This window comes from Synchiropus splendidus, chromosome 12 (assembly GCF_027744825.2).
Source record: "Synchiropus splendidus isolate RoL2022-P1 chromosome 12, RoL_Sspl_1.0, whole genome shotgun sequence".
NCBI classification, from domain to species: Eukaryota; Metazoa; Chordata; class Actinopteri; order Syngnathiformes; family Callionymidae; genus Synchiropus; species Synchiropus splendidus.
Genome location: NC_071345.1, coordinates 8149242 through 8166363, shown reverse-complemented (window position 1 = coordinate 8166363; position 17122 = coordinate 8149242). Strand labels below are relative to the sequence as shown.

General features: G+C 44.3%; 1 protein-coding gene across 4 annotated transcripts in view; it reads left to right on the top strand.

Annotated features, from left to right (window-relative positions):
* Positions 1–17122, top strand: part of utrn (utrophin) — a 140055-nt gene that overhangs the window by 28643 nt on the left and 94290 nt on the right. For all 4 annotated transcript variants that reach the window (XM_053881364.1, XM_053881366.1, XM_053881363.1 and 1 more), the window contains 33 exons: positions 695–796; positions 900–1007; positions 1076–1255; positions 1325–1482; positions 1545–1668; positions 1763–1850; positions 2494–2738; positions 3286–3454; positions 4456–4583; positions 4862–4999; positions 5074–5187; positions 5293–5448; positions 5786–5956; positions 6032–6223; positions 6856–6990; positions 7896–8045; positions 8737–8898; positions 8955–9086; positions 9222–9395; positions 9460–9615; positions 9714–9884; positions 10247–10426; positions 10509–10637; positions 11939–12109; positions 12172–12228; positions 12334–12462; positions 12759–12896; positions 13629–13724; positions 13801–13971; positions 14152–14324; positions 15197–15347; positions 16327–16502; positions 16768–16903. In XM_053881364.1, coding sequence (XP_053737339.1) covers positions 695–796; positions 900–1007; positions 1076–1255; positions 1325–1482; positions 1545–1668; positions 1763–1850; positions 2494–2738; positions 3286–3454; positions 4456–4583; positions 4862–4999; positions 5074–5187; positions 5293–5448; positions 5786–5956; positions 6032–6223; positions 6856–6990; positions 7896–8045; positions 8737–8898; positions 8955–9086; positions 9222–9395; positions 9460–9615; positions 9714–9884; positions 10247–10426; positions 10509–10637; positions 11939–12109; positions 12172–12228; positions 12334–12462; positions 12759–12896; positions 13629–13724; positions 13801–13971; positions 14152–14324; positions 15197–15347; positions 16327–16502; positions 16768–16903 — 4860 coding nt within the window. The remainder of the gene's footprint in view (positions 1–694; positions 797–899; positions 1008–1075; positions 1256–1324; positions 1483–1544; positions 1669–1762; positions 1851–2493; positions 2739–3285; positions 3455–4455; positions 4584–4861; positions 5000–5073; positions 5188–5292; positions 5449–5785; positions 5957–6031; positions 6224–6855; positions 6991–7895; positions 8046–8736; positions 8899–8954; positions 9087–9221; positions 9396–9459; positions 9616–9713; positions 9885–10246; positions 10427–10508; positions 10638–11938; positions 12110–12171; positions 12229–12333; positions 12463–12758; positions 12897–13628; positions 13725–13800; positions 13972–14151; positions 14325–15196; positions 15348–16326; positions 16503–16767; positions 16904–17122) is intronic.

Here is a 17122-nt window from a genome sequence, read left to right as displayed (position 1 = left end):
TCATTTATTGATATGGCTGATCTGTTGGACTGACAGAAAGAGTGTTTGTCTACTGCTGCCGTGAATGTGACGCTGTGTTTCCTTTCTCTTTTAACAAGTAAATGCAAACTGAATTGCCCTCTGGGATTAATAAAGGTGTCACAGAAGTCACATAATAAACACTGATGAGCCATGATCTGATCTGCTGCTTGACGAACGGATTAGTAAAGCAGTCGATGATTAAACTACCAAAATAGTGGCTTTCTGATGTCATCTCAACTGCCTCACACTTGTTTTCCCATGAAGCAGCAGTCAGCGAAGCTCACCATAACACCTTTGATGACATATATACATTGATATGAAAATACACAAAACTGAAACAAAAACAGAACGAGATATAGGGTTAAACTATGCCGGTGGTTTAGCAGGAACAAACAAACATGCTCAAGGTGGTGGAGTTGAGGGGTTGGGGAGGCAGTCGCCACCACTGCTGCGCCTCACCATCAGCCGCAGCACTGTGGCACCGGTGGGTTCCTTCAAATTCCTGGAAACATCTCTCGGGGAAGTGAGGGGTGAACATCACCTGAATCCTGAGGAATACCCATTTGATTCTTCCATGAGAATTGAGTGGTTGCCAGCTGTGCTTTCCATCTGTTCTTTGGACCATTTGTCTTGAGCATATATTGCGTGTTTACAACTTGTTTATGTCCTGCAGACGCTGGGTGAGCGCTGGGCGGCAGTGTGTCGCTGGACGGAAGAGAAGTGGCACAAGCTGCAGGATGTCTTCCTGGTGTGGCAGCAGCTTCTCTCTGATCAGGTGACATATTCAAATCCAGGCTCTGAAGTCATTCCGTGTTGTTATTTAGGAATGTAGAACACATTGGTTGCAACTTGCCTGAGAGGTGTTGTGTCCTCCGCAGAATGTGTTCAGAGCCTGGCTAGCAGAAAAAGAAGATGCCTTGAGTGAAGTTCAAACCAGCAATTTCAGGGACCCCAGCGAAATGAACACTAACGTCCGTCGTCTTGCTGTACGTGAACAGACTGGGTGAGTTTTTCTGAAGTTCAGTGCTGAGTGTGATTTCTCTACCTGCTGCAGATATTGAAGGAAGACATGGAGAAGAAGAGAAGAACCCTGGACCAGCTGTCAGATGCCGGGCAGGATGTGATTTCGTTACTGAGAAGCCCCGAGGCAGGAACCAAAATTGAGACCGACACTGAAGAACTGACCCACAGATGGGACAACCTGGTGCAGAAGCTGGAGGACTACTCCTTTCAGGTGTTTTTCTGCTTTCCATCTGCTCGTGTTTTCTGCAGATTTTTGTGTCTCACGCATGAGTTATCAAAGGTGATGGAGGCTGCCACGGACGCAGGGATGAGTCCAGTGGAGGAGCAAGTCAGTTTGACCACCGTGGTTGCTGCAACATCAACCGCCGGCCAGGAGTTGGCTCCTCCGGCACCTCCGAAGAAGCGACTGGTGGAGACGGACGTTGAAATCAGACGAATGTAAGAACAAAGTCAGCAAGGCAATCTATGTGCTCTGCTCACCTGCTGTGTTTACTCTGAAGATATGAAACCAAGCTGGCCGACCACCTCGGTTGGATGAAGACGTGGAAGGCATCAGCTCAGGCTTTGGCTGCGATGAATCCTGAAATCTCAACAGAGACTTCCGACCTGCAAGAAAAGCTGCAGGTCATTACGTCACTTGGATTACATAGGGCGAACTTTGAAGCTCCCCACGACCTTGAACGTCCTTTAATACCCTAAATTCTGTTTCTGATTGAAGGCTTTGGAGCTGGAACTGGCTGGAAAAGAAGACGCCACCAGTCAGCTGGTGCAGGAAGGCCGACTTCTGGTGGACCAACTGGAAAGAGGTTCAAAAATACTTCCTCTTCCAGCAGCTCCTGATTACTTTGCTCACTTTCTCCTTTTATATTGCACATTTACAAGTTTTCCACATCTGTTCGGGATTGTTTGGAGTTTACAAGCCACTAATTTGCATGCACTTAAGTTTGAATAGCCTTTACTGGAACTTTTGTGGAAAATATAATCGGCAAAAGGCTCAAGAAAATAAGCCATAGTTTGGTTTCATATTTGTTGCCTCTCTTCTGGAGTGCGGATCAGTGTTGAAAGCCAGACTTTCCATCGAACTTTCCGAAGGCCATGCCTCCAAGTTTGTGTTTCTGAAGTCTCCATTTACAGTCCTCGAATGGGGGCTATAATCTCTTTATCCCTGGTTTCACCTGTCATTTGAAACTATGAAGGCAGAGCGAAATGAGCTATTTTTCAAAATGCTGAACACCTTCTCTGATGTACCTGACTGAATGTGTGTTTGTGACGGTGGCAGTCGTCTGTTAATGGAAAAAGCAAGTTAGTAGAAGAAATGGGAGTTTAAGCACACAAACCTTGTGAATCTCACAGCAAAACCTGAATGGCCCTGTGTCTAATTCCTCCTGACGTTGATGATGGCAGCCAGCATTTGGAGCTAATCAAGTGTTTGTCTTGGTGTCCCTGCAGAAGGCGCTTGTGTGGACGCCGTGAGGAGAGACATTAATTTGATCCAAAGCGATTGGGATGTGTTTGGGAGGGAGCTGCAGGCGGCCCAGGAACGAGTGAACACACAGAGCAGGTTCACGGCGCTGACTGCCGATCTCGTACATCTGGACCAGACCTTGAAGGAGCAGGACCAGTGGCTTGCTTCGGCCTCTCCAGTAGACAAGTGTGATGGTCCAGAACTCGAACACATCAGTAAAGAATGTCAGGTAGTGGTTTTGATGATGATATTTTTTTCAATTACACTTTATATCACACTTTTTCACAAGTTTTTTCAAAAACAGTTATCACATATATGTAGTCACATATTCAGTTGAGAATTATTCAAATGAAAACAAAGTGGACACAGAATGAAATTACTTTAGTTTTAGTTAATTTATAGCAGAATATAAGTTAAGTTTAATCTTTATCTCGACCACAGAAGTTTAAACCAAATGTTCTGGGTTGACGAAAGAAAAAGAACCTGTTACGCTACAAGGCCCAAAATGCAGTGCAACAGCTGAAACCTGCCCAATGGTGACAAGACCATGGTGTCCCTGATCAATAATGGTGATCAGTAATCTAATTCAATGAGTCATTGATTATTAGCACTATTTTGTGGTGCATTTATCCTGAATTGGGCACCCAGCTGTTGCCCGCCATTGTTGAATATAGGTGCAAAAACCAATCATTGAAAATGATATTTTGAGCATACAATATCACTATCTGTTGTCAATACTGTCAGATGTTCATACACTCATCTCCTCCTCTCCTCAGACACTGCTTGCTCTTGTCGCTGCCCTGAGCCCCAAACTGGAGCAGCTTTCTACTGACGTGGGGTCACTGGGAGCCGTTCCATCTTTGAAAGATCAGATGGTGGTGGTCTCTGCTCATCATGCCTCGACACTACAGCAGCTGCAGAACAGACAAAAAGCTGTCAGCGAAGGTAACTCCCAAATTTTTGTAACTCCATATATTGCTTGCTGTTAAATCCCCTGCAAATTCCTCAGCACTGGCAGCGGCAGATGTGATCCACATGTAGTAAGCAATTGTATGCTTCACTGTTTAAGGTCCAACTGAAGCCAGAGTAAAGATGATTTTAGGATGGAATATGTTACTTGCTTCATCATGTCTGTGGCTGGGATTTAGCACACAAGCAGATCCCAAATTGTAAGACTGAAAGTCCACATTCTCTATTTTATTTATTTTTATGGTTAAGTTTTATGGTTTGTGTTTTGCATCTATATGTTGACATTTGTGTTTTTGCATCCAAATGTATGTATGTTTACTTAAAGTGTTTAAAGTGTACAATTGCACTATGATGACGTTACGCCGCTCTCTAATGTTGAATGTTATCTTGTAAGAAGTACTGTGGACAATGCTTGCTGAAGGAAAATAATGCTACAGTAGGGCGTCACTTTTTTGAACTTTTGAAAAGTTCTTAGTACCTGTAGAAAAATGTGTCATTGTTTGTTCAAACTCGCCCCCTTTACTGTGATAGTTAGCTGCTGTAACAAAAAGTAATATTTGTGCTCCTCACTGAAAATCTTGTCATGATTTGTTCTCGAGGGCGTACTGCTTCACTCTTGTTGTCCCACACCCCGCACTATTCTCCCCAAGTTAGCTGTCTGTTTGTACAAACATGTTGCAGTGTCAACGTTGCGTCACCTGCTAATTAAAACAGTTGACAGAGACGAAGCAGCCAGGAAGTCACAAGGGAGACGTCTAAAGTAAATTAGGTTTAAGTCACAGTTGAGCAATGCCCAAGGCAACCTCTTCATCTTCTTATTAGTCTGCACTTGTTTGTGTCTGGCTGAGCGACAACCAAGTCCTCAGACTAAAAAATATTAGGTCCCAACATGAATATTTGCTGATATGTTTTTATTTGCTGAACCGTTTTTACGGAGAAGTTTCTGAACGTGTTGTCTTTTTTGTGGGGTGATCCAGCTTTGGCCAGTTTGGAATCCAGTCGGTTGAAGATCCTGGCTGTGGAGGGTCTGGAGGCACGGCTAGCTACGCTGAGAGAGGGAATAGTGGACGTACCTACCACCAGGGCTGCAGTAGAGAGGGCACAGGTGAGCAGTGAATTATTGTGAACTATAATTTGACTGTAATATTCTAATTCTATCAGTTTAAGTTGAAACAGTCTCAGTTATCTCAGTCACTGAAGAAGGCTTGAGAAAATTTCAGTTGAACATAATGATGATTTTTAGCTGCACTGACATGGATTTGGGGCAATTTTGGTTTCCCAACTAAGCAGCTGTCGCCAGTCTCAATAGCTTTATTGAAATTTTAGAATTATTGTGAAGTTTTTGACTCAATTATTGATGATTTATTAACATGCCTCCCTCAGGCTCTGTGTCTGGAGATTGAGCAAACGCAGCAAGCGTCTGATTCTGCTGAACTGAAAAGATGGAGTCAACTTTCCAGCAGCGCCCGGGACGAGCTGAGCACGCTGCAGTGCATCTTGGGAAGCATGAAGGACTATCAGGTCTGCTGCTGAAGTGAAAATAAAGAGATGTGCGGTTTAATCGATGCTCATTATTGGATTTCATTTCTGCTCAGGTGTGTTTGGTGGAAGCAGAACGTTGGCTAGATGGAGTGGAGGATTTGTTGTCACATAATGTGAACCGGATGGAAAAAGCAGAAGGTCTTGAGGAAGAGCTGAAGAAGTGCAAGGTAAGATGAGGAAAGGAATGTACTCCTCTTCATGTATTATGAAGCTAAAAGCATTTAAATCCTCACCATTGTCGTCTCCCTCTCTTCCATCCATGGCCCATTTAGGTGTATGTGGATCAGATGGAGTCGGTGGAAGGTTCATTGAAGCAGATGAAAGAGAATGTGAGTGCAGTTCAGGCGGCACTAGTGCCAGGGCTGGCCAAGTGGGAGCAGGACAAGTTGGTCGAGTGCCAAAGCAGATGGGACATGCTCAGTAAACAGGTAAATATTTTTGTTATGTGCAACTTGCCAAAATGATGTTTGACGTCTAAATCAAATAGCAGCGGTGTCAGGCTCGATTGCATAGAAGGGCAGACTGCAATAACGGAAATGGTGTCTCTGTTGGGGAGAGTGAGGAAGTGAAGAAGGAAGAGGAAGACAGCCAATGAAATTCATGCATGTGGTCAATGAGGTCATTTGGACTGCGGAGGTTGCTGATGCCCCCTGTCCTGAGGTTTGATACCAGTCTTATAACTGGTCACTAGAGATCCATCCGAACTGTGATTTGCACTGTATGTGTCTCGTTTCTTCCTTGTTCTGATGCAAGTTTCTGTCTTAGCTCTCGAGCCACCAGAAGTGCGTGGCAGAGAACCAGGAGCGACAAGTGAATCTGAGGAAGGACCTGACTGAGATGCAGGAGTGGATGGCTCAGGTGGATGAAGAGTTTCTGATGCGAGACTTTGAGTACAAAAGTCCAGAGGAGCTGGAGGCATCGCTGGAGGAGATGAAGGTGGGAATCTTTCTCCCCCTTCTCCTGTTCCTCGTCCTCCTCATTTTCATCATGTCTCTTTCTGCTGTCTAACAGAGAGCAAAAGACGATGTCCTGCAGAAGGAGGTGAAAGTAAAGATCCTGAAAGACAGTATCAACATGTTGGTATGCAAAACAGCGCCCCCCGATGGAGGCAGCGGCCAGGGCCTGACATCTGAACTGGATGGGGTTCTAGCCAACTACCACAAGCTCTGTGACCGCTTCAAGAGCAAGTGCCACACTCTTGAGGTAGGTAGTGGAGACGTTACACTGCATGTCCGTTTCAGTCTTTACCAGAGTTCATTTCAAACACGAACCAACTGAGCTTCAAAATCAGCTTCAAGACACTTAACGCCCCAGTGGTCCGATTCATCCCTCATGAAGTGAATCTCCTCGTTATTTATAAGGATGACATGCTCACACATGTCACTTCCATTTGTTTGTTTTCAGTGAAAAGACTAAAAGTTACCGGAAGGGAAACATTGTGCATTTGATTTACATGTCACAGTGCAAGTGTGAAGTCGTACTTCTTGCCTGTGAGAGGTGCCGTCATGTGACCTCAGTTTGACAATCAATTTCTGCTCGGTATCAACGTGATTTCTCTGAAGGCCTCTGGGTTTTGATGTACACATGTACTTCTTTCCATCCTGCTGGGATTAGAAAATACAGAGGAGTATGTTTCTTTACATCTGCTGTAGAAAGAAGGAGGAGGTGGGGAAACACTGAGGGTCATTGTAGACAAGTTCTGAGTTAAAATGTTTTCTGAAGAAAGATAGAAACTGAACAGTCAGTAGAGAAATTATTCAGCGAGAGTTAAGAAATTGATGTGTCTGGAGATGACCAGTACAAGCGCCTACTTCAGCAAACATTATTTCATGCAGGAGGTTTGGTCCTGTTGGATGGAGCTTCTTCAGTATCTGGACATGGAGCATGCGTGGCTCAACACTGTGGAGGAGAAGGTCCACACTACAGAGAATGTTCCAGAGAGCACTGAGGCTGTCAATGAGGCTCTTGAGGTAAAAAAAAAAATCAACATTTTATAATTATTTATCGGAAGAAAAGAATACAGCTTTAATGGCACCGGTTTATGTAGTAAATGGCATTGAGCAATCTATAGAATGGAAGGAAGGTGCTCATGATCAAGCTGCTTTTCAGGGATCTGTGGGTGTCAAGCAAGGTCTATAGATGAGCTTTTGGTGTCCTAGATAGAAGCACAAACAGCTAAAAAATGTTGATCCTCAAAACATACTGGGCTCATCTTGTTTTCTTAAATTAGATCAACTAATCCGTCCTAGGTCACATCAACATATAGAGCTTTGTCACTGCTACGTTCCATATTTTGAATATTTTGTGCGTCTTAAAAAGCCTCCTCAGAAACACCTTTAATTTCCTTCTGCTTTGCTGCTCCTCTATATTTGTGGATGGCCTGCAGTAGCAGTGTCAACATCATTCACATCACTCCTGCCTGTCTCTTTGCATCGTAATTAAGCAAATATAACAAGACTGCGATATATTTCTGCATTCCCCCTGCCCTACACACATCGTGACTCATAATTATTTTAATTGGCTGTTTTTTATTTTGCACCTTGCTCTCCCTAATGAGCTTATTTAGCGCCCGGGCAACATTCTCCATCTCTCCCCTCTTTCTCTCTCTCTCTCTTCCTCCACCTCTCTCTCTAAGATAAAAATTTACTGACCAACTGTGGGGTCTAAAAATGTGCCATCGCCAGACGAGATTCTGTTTTCCTACATCTGATTCACCACTGAAGCATCTGCTCTCCATCTGAGACCATTTTTGAGGAACTTCAAAAACGTTTTTTTTACTCTCTAAAGGATTTTTTTTCTCACATTATCTCATAAATCCTGCTTTAATTTTGAATGTTTTTTTTTTTAATCCGCCAGTTTTTTGTTCTTTTTCCAGTCTTTGGAGACCGTGCTTCGCCACCCTGCGGACAACAGAACACAGATCAGGGAGTTGGGGCAGACCCTGATAGATGGTGGCATTTTGGATGAACTCATCAGTGAGAAACTCGAGGCCTTCAATTCTCACTACGAACAACTAAATCAGCAGGTCGGCCTTTTCCCATGGTTTTCTTAAAATGTGTGCGTCAAACCTTATAATTGTACCAATATTTGTTTAAAAATGTGCTAAATCTTGCAATAGCATTATGTTCGTCGTGTTACTGCCATGCCCAATGGCAATGTGCAACACCGTAAATAAATTTGGAAAAAATGTGGTGAGCTCATGTTTCCCGATGAAGTTTGCAGATGATACAGTGATTTCTTGTTAGAGTAAAGAGGAAAGTAGTAGAAGAGGAATGGAAGCGAGACGCTGGATGAAGAGTGAAGAAGCAATGCAATGGACAGAGATGAAAGGAGGTGAAGAAGAGGGTGCAGACAGGGTGGAACCGATGAAGTCACTTAACAGGAAGTGGAGTTATGAGAGTCTTGAGATGAAGGTAGTGTCATTGGGAGTAGAAAGTCAGACATGAGAATATTAGAGGGAAACATGGAGAAGTTTGTAGACAAAGTTCAGGAGGCTAGATGGTTTGTACACTCGGTAGATGAGGACATGAAGAGGACAGGTGTGACTTGAGGATGATCACCATCAACGGATTATGATCTGATCTGCCGATGAGTGCTTGTCATGGTGTCGTGTCACATGCATCCACTGTTGCCATTTAAACGTGATTGAGCTGTTTACACGTGCTGCTTATTGACCACCTAAACCTCTAGGTGAACCCATTGTTCTCCATCTTCAGGCGGTGAATCGGCAGGTTGCCCTGGAGCAGCAGCTGCAGACGCTGAAGGAGAACGATCAGGCCCTTCAGACTCTGCATGAGTCCCTGACCCAGCTGGATCACATTCTGGCATCCTACCTTACTGACCGGATCGACGCTTTCCAGCTTCCGCAGGAGGCACAGGTATGTAAGGGTCAGTAGGTATGTAGCGCAGGTTGTCATCTCTCCCTGTCTTTCAGACAATCGGGGCAGAGATCGCTGCCCACGAAGCCACAGTGGAGGACATGAGGAGGAGGAACATCGCCAACCTGCCACCCCCAGCTGCTGATGGCAAAGCAGCCAGAGGAGGAACTATGTTAGACCACCTTCAGGTAACGCTGCCCCCTGCTGGATTTATAAATTTGTGTCTTTTTGAAAACGTAAACGCTGCTATTAATAAAAATTAATTTTCACTGCACAAGTGGAACCTGTAGCATATTTTTAAGACCCAATATTATGCTTCACAGAGAAAGCTGCGAGAGATTTCCACGAAGTACCAGCTCTTCCAGAAGCCTGCCAACTTCGAGCAACGCATGTTGGACTGTAAAAAGGTCTTGGATGGTGCCAAGTCTGAGCTCCACATTCTGGATGCCACAGAAGTAGAACCAGAGAAGATCCAAATCCACCTTAATGGCTGCATGGTATGATGTTTATCATTCATGATATTGACAGCTGAAGTTAAAACATCTCTAATTTTCTTTTAAGAAACTGTATAAGTTGCTGAGTGAGGTGAAGCTGGAGGTGGAGACGGTCATCAAAACAGGCCGCCAGATAGTTCAGAAACAGCAGACCGAGAACCCGAAGGCAATGGACGAGCAACTTACTGCGCTCAAACTTCTCTACAATGACCTGGGAGCTCAGGTGAACTTCAGACATTCCTCAAATACTTGGCCAAAATACAGATGAGCTTCTTCAGCTACAGTATGTTTATATTCCATCTGTGATGTTCGCCCTTACAGGTAACGGAAGGGAAGCAGGACTTGGAGAAAGCTCTGAGTCTGTCTCAGAAGTTTCAGAAGGAGAGTGCTGCATTGCAGGACTGGCTGACTCCTGCTGAGGGTCAACTCCAGCAAAAGAACAGCAGTGGAGACATGCCAGCGGACATCGATGCAGAGATTGCCTGGGCCAATGTAGGTGGATAAATGAGGACATGGTTTGAAAAGTTACTTTTCACTTGTAAAATCAATTTAAAGTCCAGACGTTGTAAAACAGACATTCACTACTGTGACCCACATGGGTTTCTGTAGTGAAATCAATAATCAATCTTGCAACATTTTTGACCGTGGTCATTTCCCCTTATGGCCAGTAGGTGGAGCTAAAGGACTTTCTCATAACTCGTCCACTCAACACTTGTGTCTTAATATCATTTGCATATCACTGTCATGCTTCAACTGTCTCATATTTTGTAACTTTCCTATGGTTTAAATTGACATGTGACCTTTAGTGTAGTGTGAGTGTGTGGCTGCTCTCTTTACCATGTACTGCATTACAGGGTCTGTTGAAGGAGTCGGAGCGTCGGAAAGCCGACCTCTCTGGCCTGTCCGAGACCAGTGCCGGTCTGCAGACCCTCATCGAGGGCAGCGAGGCTCAGCTGGAGGAGAAACTGTCTGGCTTAAATGAATCCTGGGATCGTGTCCGCACTTGGACCGAGGACTGGCTGAGCGCTGTGCTTGTAGGTTCAAAACTTCATTAAACTGCTTCCTAAGCATCCACTTTTTATTTTCTTCTTATTTTTTTCCGTCTTTTTCCACCAGAGTCACCAGAATGAGGTGGAAATCTTTGACGAGAACGTAGCTCACATCAGCACCTGGCTGTACCAGACCCAGATCCATCTGGATGAGGCCGAGCGACTCTCTCCTGCAGAGAGGGAGAAAACAGTGAAGGTATTAAAGCGCTGGAAGGAGGCAATGTGTTATGAATAAAGGAAATGTTTTTGTCTGGCAAACGCTCTCTGTAGGTCGCTGAAGTTTAGAGGTCGAGTGTTTCAATCTCTCAATGCTGAGGATTGTCACTTGATCTCTGCTGCGAGAGGAGGATGGGAGATAAATGGAAAACAAACATTCAAGATGATGTTTAGAAGATGACTGGAGAAGGGATGCTTACAGTATTTATCATGCCACGCCATATTGTGTTCACTTTTTACAGACCGTATAGCAGGTCTTTGTAGCTACCACAAGCAAAATTATGTTGCAAATGTTGCTCATTTGCTTGGGAACTACTTTGTCCAAGCGATTTCATATGCAGCACATGATGGGCCACTGGATGAGCTGCTACAATCAGAGTGTGCTACTCAGTATACTGGGTACTGATTGTCAAGGAGCATCAAGGAGCCCCTTTGTTTCGCTGATATTTTGACCTCTATTCTCTAGCAGAGTCAGACACCCCACAGACCTCATTTTCACCTACTTTTCATTCATTGAATGGTGAGAAAAATGTTCACATTTCCTAAGGCCCAAATTATTTTAAGCTCTGTTACATTTGTGCCTAATATTCTAGTTTTACTACTGGGTTCAGTTTTTTTATTTCAGTGGTGCAAAACTGCCCTTTGCTTTAACTTAAAGACACATTTTCTTTTTCTTTCTCCACTCTTTATTCTCCACGTCTCATCCTCCCTTTGTCCTTCAGCTGCAATTTCATGTCTGTTTATGTCGTAATAAAGTGTTATAATATATATAATACATGAGTGAAGGTGCTGTGACGGAGCAGAGTTGTTTTTGGGGTCTCCTGAATAGTTCAGTGCGTGTTCCACAGACTATATTGTATATTTTGGATTTGAAAATGTCTTTTCTATTTCCTTCCATTCATTCAGCTCTGGCCTTCTACGGCTGCATGTTGAGTCTACCACCTTTGATTTCCATCACCCTGCCCTAACTCAATAATCCAGCCCTGAGTGAGCGATAGGAAGTGAAGTCGACTGCTGAGCCCTCATGAAACCCACTTTTCCCCAGTCAAAATAAATCTCAGTTCTTAAAGTTTCCTCTGTCTTACTTCCCCCTTGCCTCCTGAAGGTCTCCTCCAAATATCAGCCTGTTCCTCGGGCTGCTAATCTTGATCAGTACATGCTGTGCCGGGCTCCCATTTCTGATCCGAGGCTCCACTGACACTCTGGCTCGGAGGGGGAAAGGAGTGATGGCTGAAGCGCACAGATGAAGAGATGAAGGGTTTCTCTCTGCTCTGTCTTCAGCGGATGTTGGAGGAGCTTGAACATATCGGTCTACGCGTGGACAACGTGAGAGACCAGGCGGTTATCCTCATGACCAGCAGGGGCCCAGCCTGCCGGGAGGTGGTGGAGCCGAAACTGACGGAACTCAACTGTAACTTCGATAAAGTCTCGCAGCATATCAGGACGGCACAGGTGAGAAACGACAGGCGTAATAGCTTTAATATGATGCTGACATCATGGTGTTTATGCTGTAGATGATGACCAGTCTGGAGTCGAGTGGAGTCGAGTTGAACCAGCTAGAACCTAAGACGGTACGACTTTACTGTCAATAAATGTGTCAAACCTAAAACGATTTTCAACAGCTTTTAAGTACATTAAGTATCATTTTCATGTTTTAAGCCTGGTCTGTTTTCCAGATGATGGTGACCAAAGTAGACTTCCAGAATCAGACCCGCCCCACTGAGATCCTGGTGTCCGAAGTGCAGGATGCACTGAGATCTATTCAGGAGCAGCAGGATGTGGCCACCATACTGGATGATGACAAGGTACTACACAGACTGTGAGCGGTGTAATTTGTGTGTTAAATCAGAGAGGGTACATGCAAAGTGTAGATGTAAGGAAGTTGAGTCACACTGAGAACAGGACTCAAATTACTCAGATTTTCTCAGAATTTTGCTGAGTTATTGTTTTTTTTAAAAGCTGCTATCAGATAAGAGCAACTTTTAAGTTTAAGTGCTGCCGAATAAGCCTACTTAAGCCAGACGAAGAGCGTGATTCACAATATGTGTTTGCTATTTAAAGCTTCTGCACTACTGGCTCTAACCCTTCGTGTTGCCACCAGATGGATGAGGAGAAAGCCAGAGTGGAAAATCTGCTCAGAAGAGGAGAAGATCTGTTGCAGCAAACTTCAGACGACGTCCAGCGGGAGGAATTGAGACTCATGTTGCTGCGGCTGCAGAGTCAATACTCAGCTCAGAGGGTGAGACGTTCTGTGTTTATTCAAAAACACCACTTCAGAGACGCCGCAACAGTCACAGAATTTTGGAGCGCTACTTTAATTTGACGTGGAGTGCTGTTCACGTCGGCCCCTGAACTTCAACGCCATTTTTCAAAAACGCTAATTATGGGTTTTGTGCAGATCTAGCTGCCTGAGCTTTCACTAATTCTGGCTTTACTGCAAATGGGTCTTTTGTGGCTGTGCCCAGAGGGACAAAGTGATGTTTGAGTGGGAGGTCTTCTAATTGTCAGTCCTGCACTGATCAGAACAAGGAAATGTTCAGGGCCAGAATACAAACAAACCTGCTGGCTAAATAGTTTATCATCAACAGATTTTGGTCTCCAATTGGAAATGGAGTCAGTTCTCGCTCTGTGTTTTGTTTCATGGCTTCTCCGGCTGGGAGCTCTTTTTATTACCTTAGCTAAGTGGATTGGTGGACAAGAAACATGTATTATTTGGTTGCATCACGGAGACAGTTGTCGATGTTAGGAGGTCCGATCCACCTCCAGTCTCTCCCTGATGGCGTAGCTTCTCACTATTGCTAAGTTGGAGTGAACTCACCGCAAGCATGAGTTGTCATGACTGAAGAAGAAGCTCCGTCTGCTGATCTCATTTAAACAGCTTTGTTTTAAACAACTTTAGTCAGTCAATAAGATAATAAATAAAACTGTAACTTCAAAACTTTGTATATTATTGTTTCTTTTTCCTGTTTAGGAGTCGAAGTGGCTACGAATCAGACAATTGGAAACAACAGTGGATACCTCATCTTCCATCACATTCTCAGATGAAGTCAGTGGCTTTTCAAGCAAGGTATTGATGCCACTGCAGAACTGTGCTGCTTCCCATCTAAACATCTGCGTGTAAGAAAACCTGTCTCTTTCCAAAGGGAGTTTCCGCGGACGTGTGCGTCCACACTCCTGCGTTCAGCTCTTCTGACTACATGTTGGACATCAACAAAGTTCTGCTCGCCATGGCAGACAACGAGTTGCTTCTGAACTCATCAGAACTCAGCGGGGGTCTGTACGAAGACTTCTCCAGCCAGGAGGACACACTCAGGGTACGTCCAAGCTAATGTGGCTTTCGACCAAATTAAATAAGACATAATCCATTAGAATTTTGGGATTGAGGTTGTGTCCTTTCTTTTGAACAGTCAGACTTTTACTTGTTTCCTGTCTTTTGAGGAATATTTTAACTCTGACTTTCTCTGAGTTTTCTGTTTCGTTTTTTATGCTCTCAGAATATCAAAGAAAATTTGGAACGTCTTGGCGATCAGGTGACAGCGATTCACGAGCGCCACCCAGATGCCATCCAGGAAGCGTCTCCTGCTGAGGTCAATCAGATCGGGGACTCCCTCTCTCAGCTCAACGCGGAGTGGGATCGACTCAACCGCATGTACAACCACCGCAAAGGGTCAGTTCAGAGATGATAGACAGAGACGCTCTGCAACTTCTTGCAGTCTTTTGAATTAGCACGTGGACGCACACTCAGACCTTGACAAAGCATTTCCCTCGGCGTAAACAAATACAGCTTTCTTCACTGATGCATCGACTCACATACATTTGTGACGACCTTGACAACTATCAGCTACAATCCTAGGGCGTAAACATTTTTGAATTGCTCGCTCGGCTGATACAGTGAAGCTAGAATGCAGAATGGGGCTGATATTTTAATAACCTGTGGGCTTCAATAAAGTCCTGGTGAATGGAACTGGATTCTGAAAAGCAGCTCACCCAAAACTCATTTCTTCTGATAGCATTTTTTTTCTGCTGTGAAGGGGAAGTGGCATTCACGGCGACAACATGGTGATTAAGATCTGTTTTCTCCACGAGGCATTCTAATCAGCAGCCTCCATGTTGCTTCATTCAACCCTCATATCCAACTTTTCAGCCCGTCCTCATGGATAAATGTTATTTGGAGTTTTAATAGAGGTCAATCTTTTTTATCACACATTGGGGTTTTATCGAGTGGAGGCTTAATTGTCCAAAATCCCGCGACTCTAGTGCAGTTTTTTTTAAACCAATTTCATAGCAGTAAAAATAAATTGCAGATATTAAAGTGAAAAATGTTGGTCATCAAGACCTCATTCATTCTGGTGGTCTTTTTGTGTCGCATGGGAGAAGCTCACTCTCTGCTACGTGAAGATAAGGCTGCGTCAATTATCTGTTTTGAATGCTTTCATTCTGCTAATCTAAATATATTTAAGTGCAGTGCACGTGTTGTGTGTGTGCAACCTTGTTTATTAAATGACAAGAGGTGTGAGGTGTGTTTGTGTCGCCCTGCAGGAGTTTTGATCGCGCCGTTGAGGAGTGGCGACAGTTCCACTGTGACATGAACGACCTGGGTCAGTGGCTGGCTGACACTGAGGCGCTGCTGTCCGAAAGCATCGGTCCTGATGGACAGCTGGACCTGGAGTCTGCACGCCAGCGTCAAGAGGTCAGTGATGCCATTAATGACACCTGAAGTTATGTTGCATGCAGGGTTGTTGTAGGTGTCACTGTCAAATGCGAAAACATTACAGCTTGGACTTTGACATGTTCATTTCCATGAATGAATTGATCTGAATAAGACATTAATCTCATATAAACACCTCAGGAGACTGTAAACCCCATTGGCTGCAGAATCCCAAAATCTCAGGGTGTCATTTTTACCATGTATTTACCAAACGTGGACCACTATTTTGCCCCATTTCGGCTTTTTACAATTATGGTGAAAGTCTATAAGTTTATTCTCTGAAATCATAGGAATACAACACATACACACATTTATTAAAATATGTTTGTATGGGGCACCAATTTGATGAACATTTGCAGTGCAGTACCAGATGGTGATTCTTAATTCTTTGTCATAGGAAACGCTGGTGAAATAATTGAATCCATTCTGTTTTCCTTTCCTTGTTTCTTGCTTGATTTTATGGGAATTTTATTCTCCATCTGTAGAACTTGAGACACAGCGGTGATATATTTATTACGTGCATTAATTTTGCTGTTGGAGTTTTAACCCATCGGTGCTTGGTTTGATTTAATGGCAGCTTTTTCCAGGCGCTCTTCATTCATAAAAGGCTGTGCAGAGAGCTGTTAATAATTTCATGAGATTTATAAAAACGTAAGCAGCACTTGATCTATTGAGATGGTTTTATAGCCGCCGAGAAGACAAGGTGAAAATGAACGGAGAAATCAATTAGCTCTGTCACACTGAAGTTGACTTTAGAATCAATCTGGTTTATTTATGAGCCTTTATTCCTGAGCGACGTCCCTCTGTGCGGCAGCCGACGTTTGACAGGTTGGATCTCGATTTGCTTCACTCACTAATCTGTCGGATAACGGGGATTTGTCTCCAGCAGAATTGATCTGCTCATTCTCACGACTCATTCCTCATCCACGTGGCTTTCTGTCCCGCTGTTGTATCGTTGCAGGAGTTAGAGGACGGCCTCGCCAGCCACCAAGCCACTGTGGTCGGACTGACCCGCAGCGGAGAGCAGATAATTGGACAGTTGTCATCCCCTGATGGGCCTCTGCTCGAAGAGAAGCTTGATGCTTTGAGTCAGCGCTGGCGGGCTGTCACTCGTCAGGTGCTGGACAGGAAGCGCAGGTAGAGTTGCCGTGGTAACAGCAGAAAAACAACTGCTTCAGAATTGTCAGAATAAACAGCATTATTTACAGTATAAAGTAGCTTTGTGTTATCTGCCTTGCTCTGGTGGAATTGGATTCCAAATAAGGAGTTTGGCAGGTTGACGTTATCAGCGATGTCAATCTATCATTGGCAGTGATTTAAATGTAAATGTGTGAGGCTGCAAACTGGCCAGACTGAGATGCTAATCTGAGTAAATGGTCTGTGTGTGTGTGTTGGTTTGCAGGCTAGCTGGAGGAGACCCTGCGCTGTCAGACCTGCTGAGGAGAAGTGAGGATTTGGCTCTGTGGCTGGATCAGGCTGACAATGCTCTCAGCTCCCTGCCTGTCACAGCGAGTGACAGAAGCCTTAAAGAACTCAAGGTACTGTCCAGACCTCAGGTCCTGACGGTGTCACTCACCAGGGCTTTTACCTGGGAACTTCTTTTCTGATGGGAGGCATTTTCTTAGGGTGGACTGTGTTGCAGAGTCCGTTTTGTCACTCAGATTGTGATTTATAACACCATCTTCAACCTAACTGACCTTTCCAGTTTAGTTAATTGATGATTGATGAGGTGCATCATCTGAGTGTTTAATTGTGCA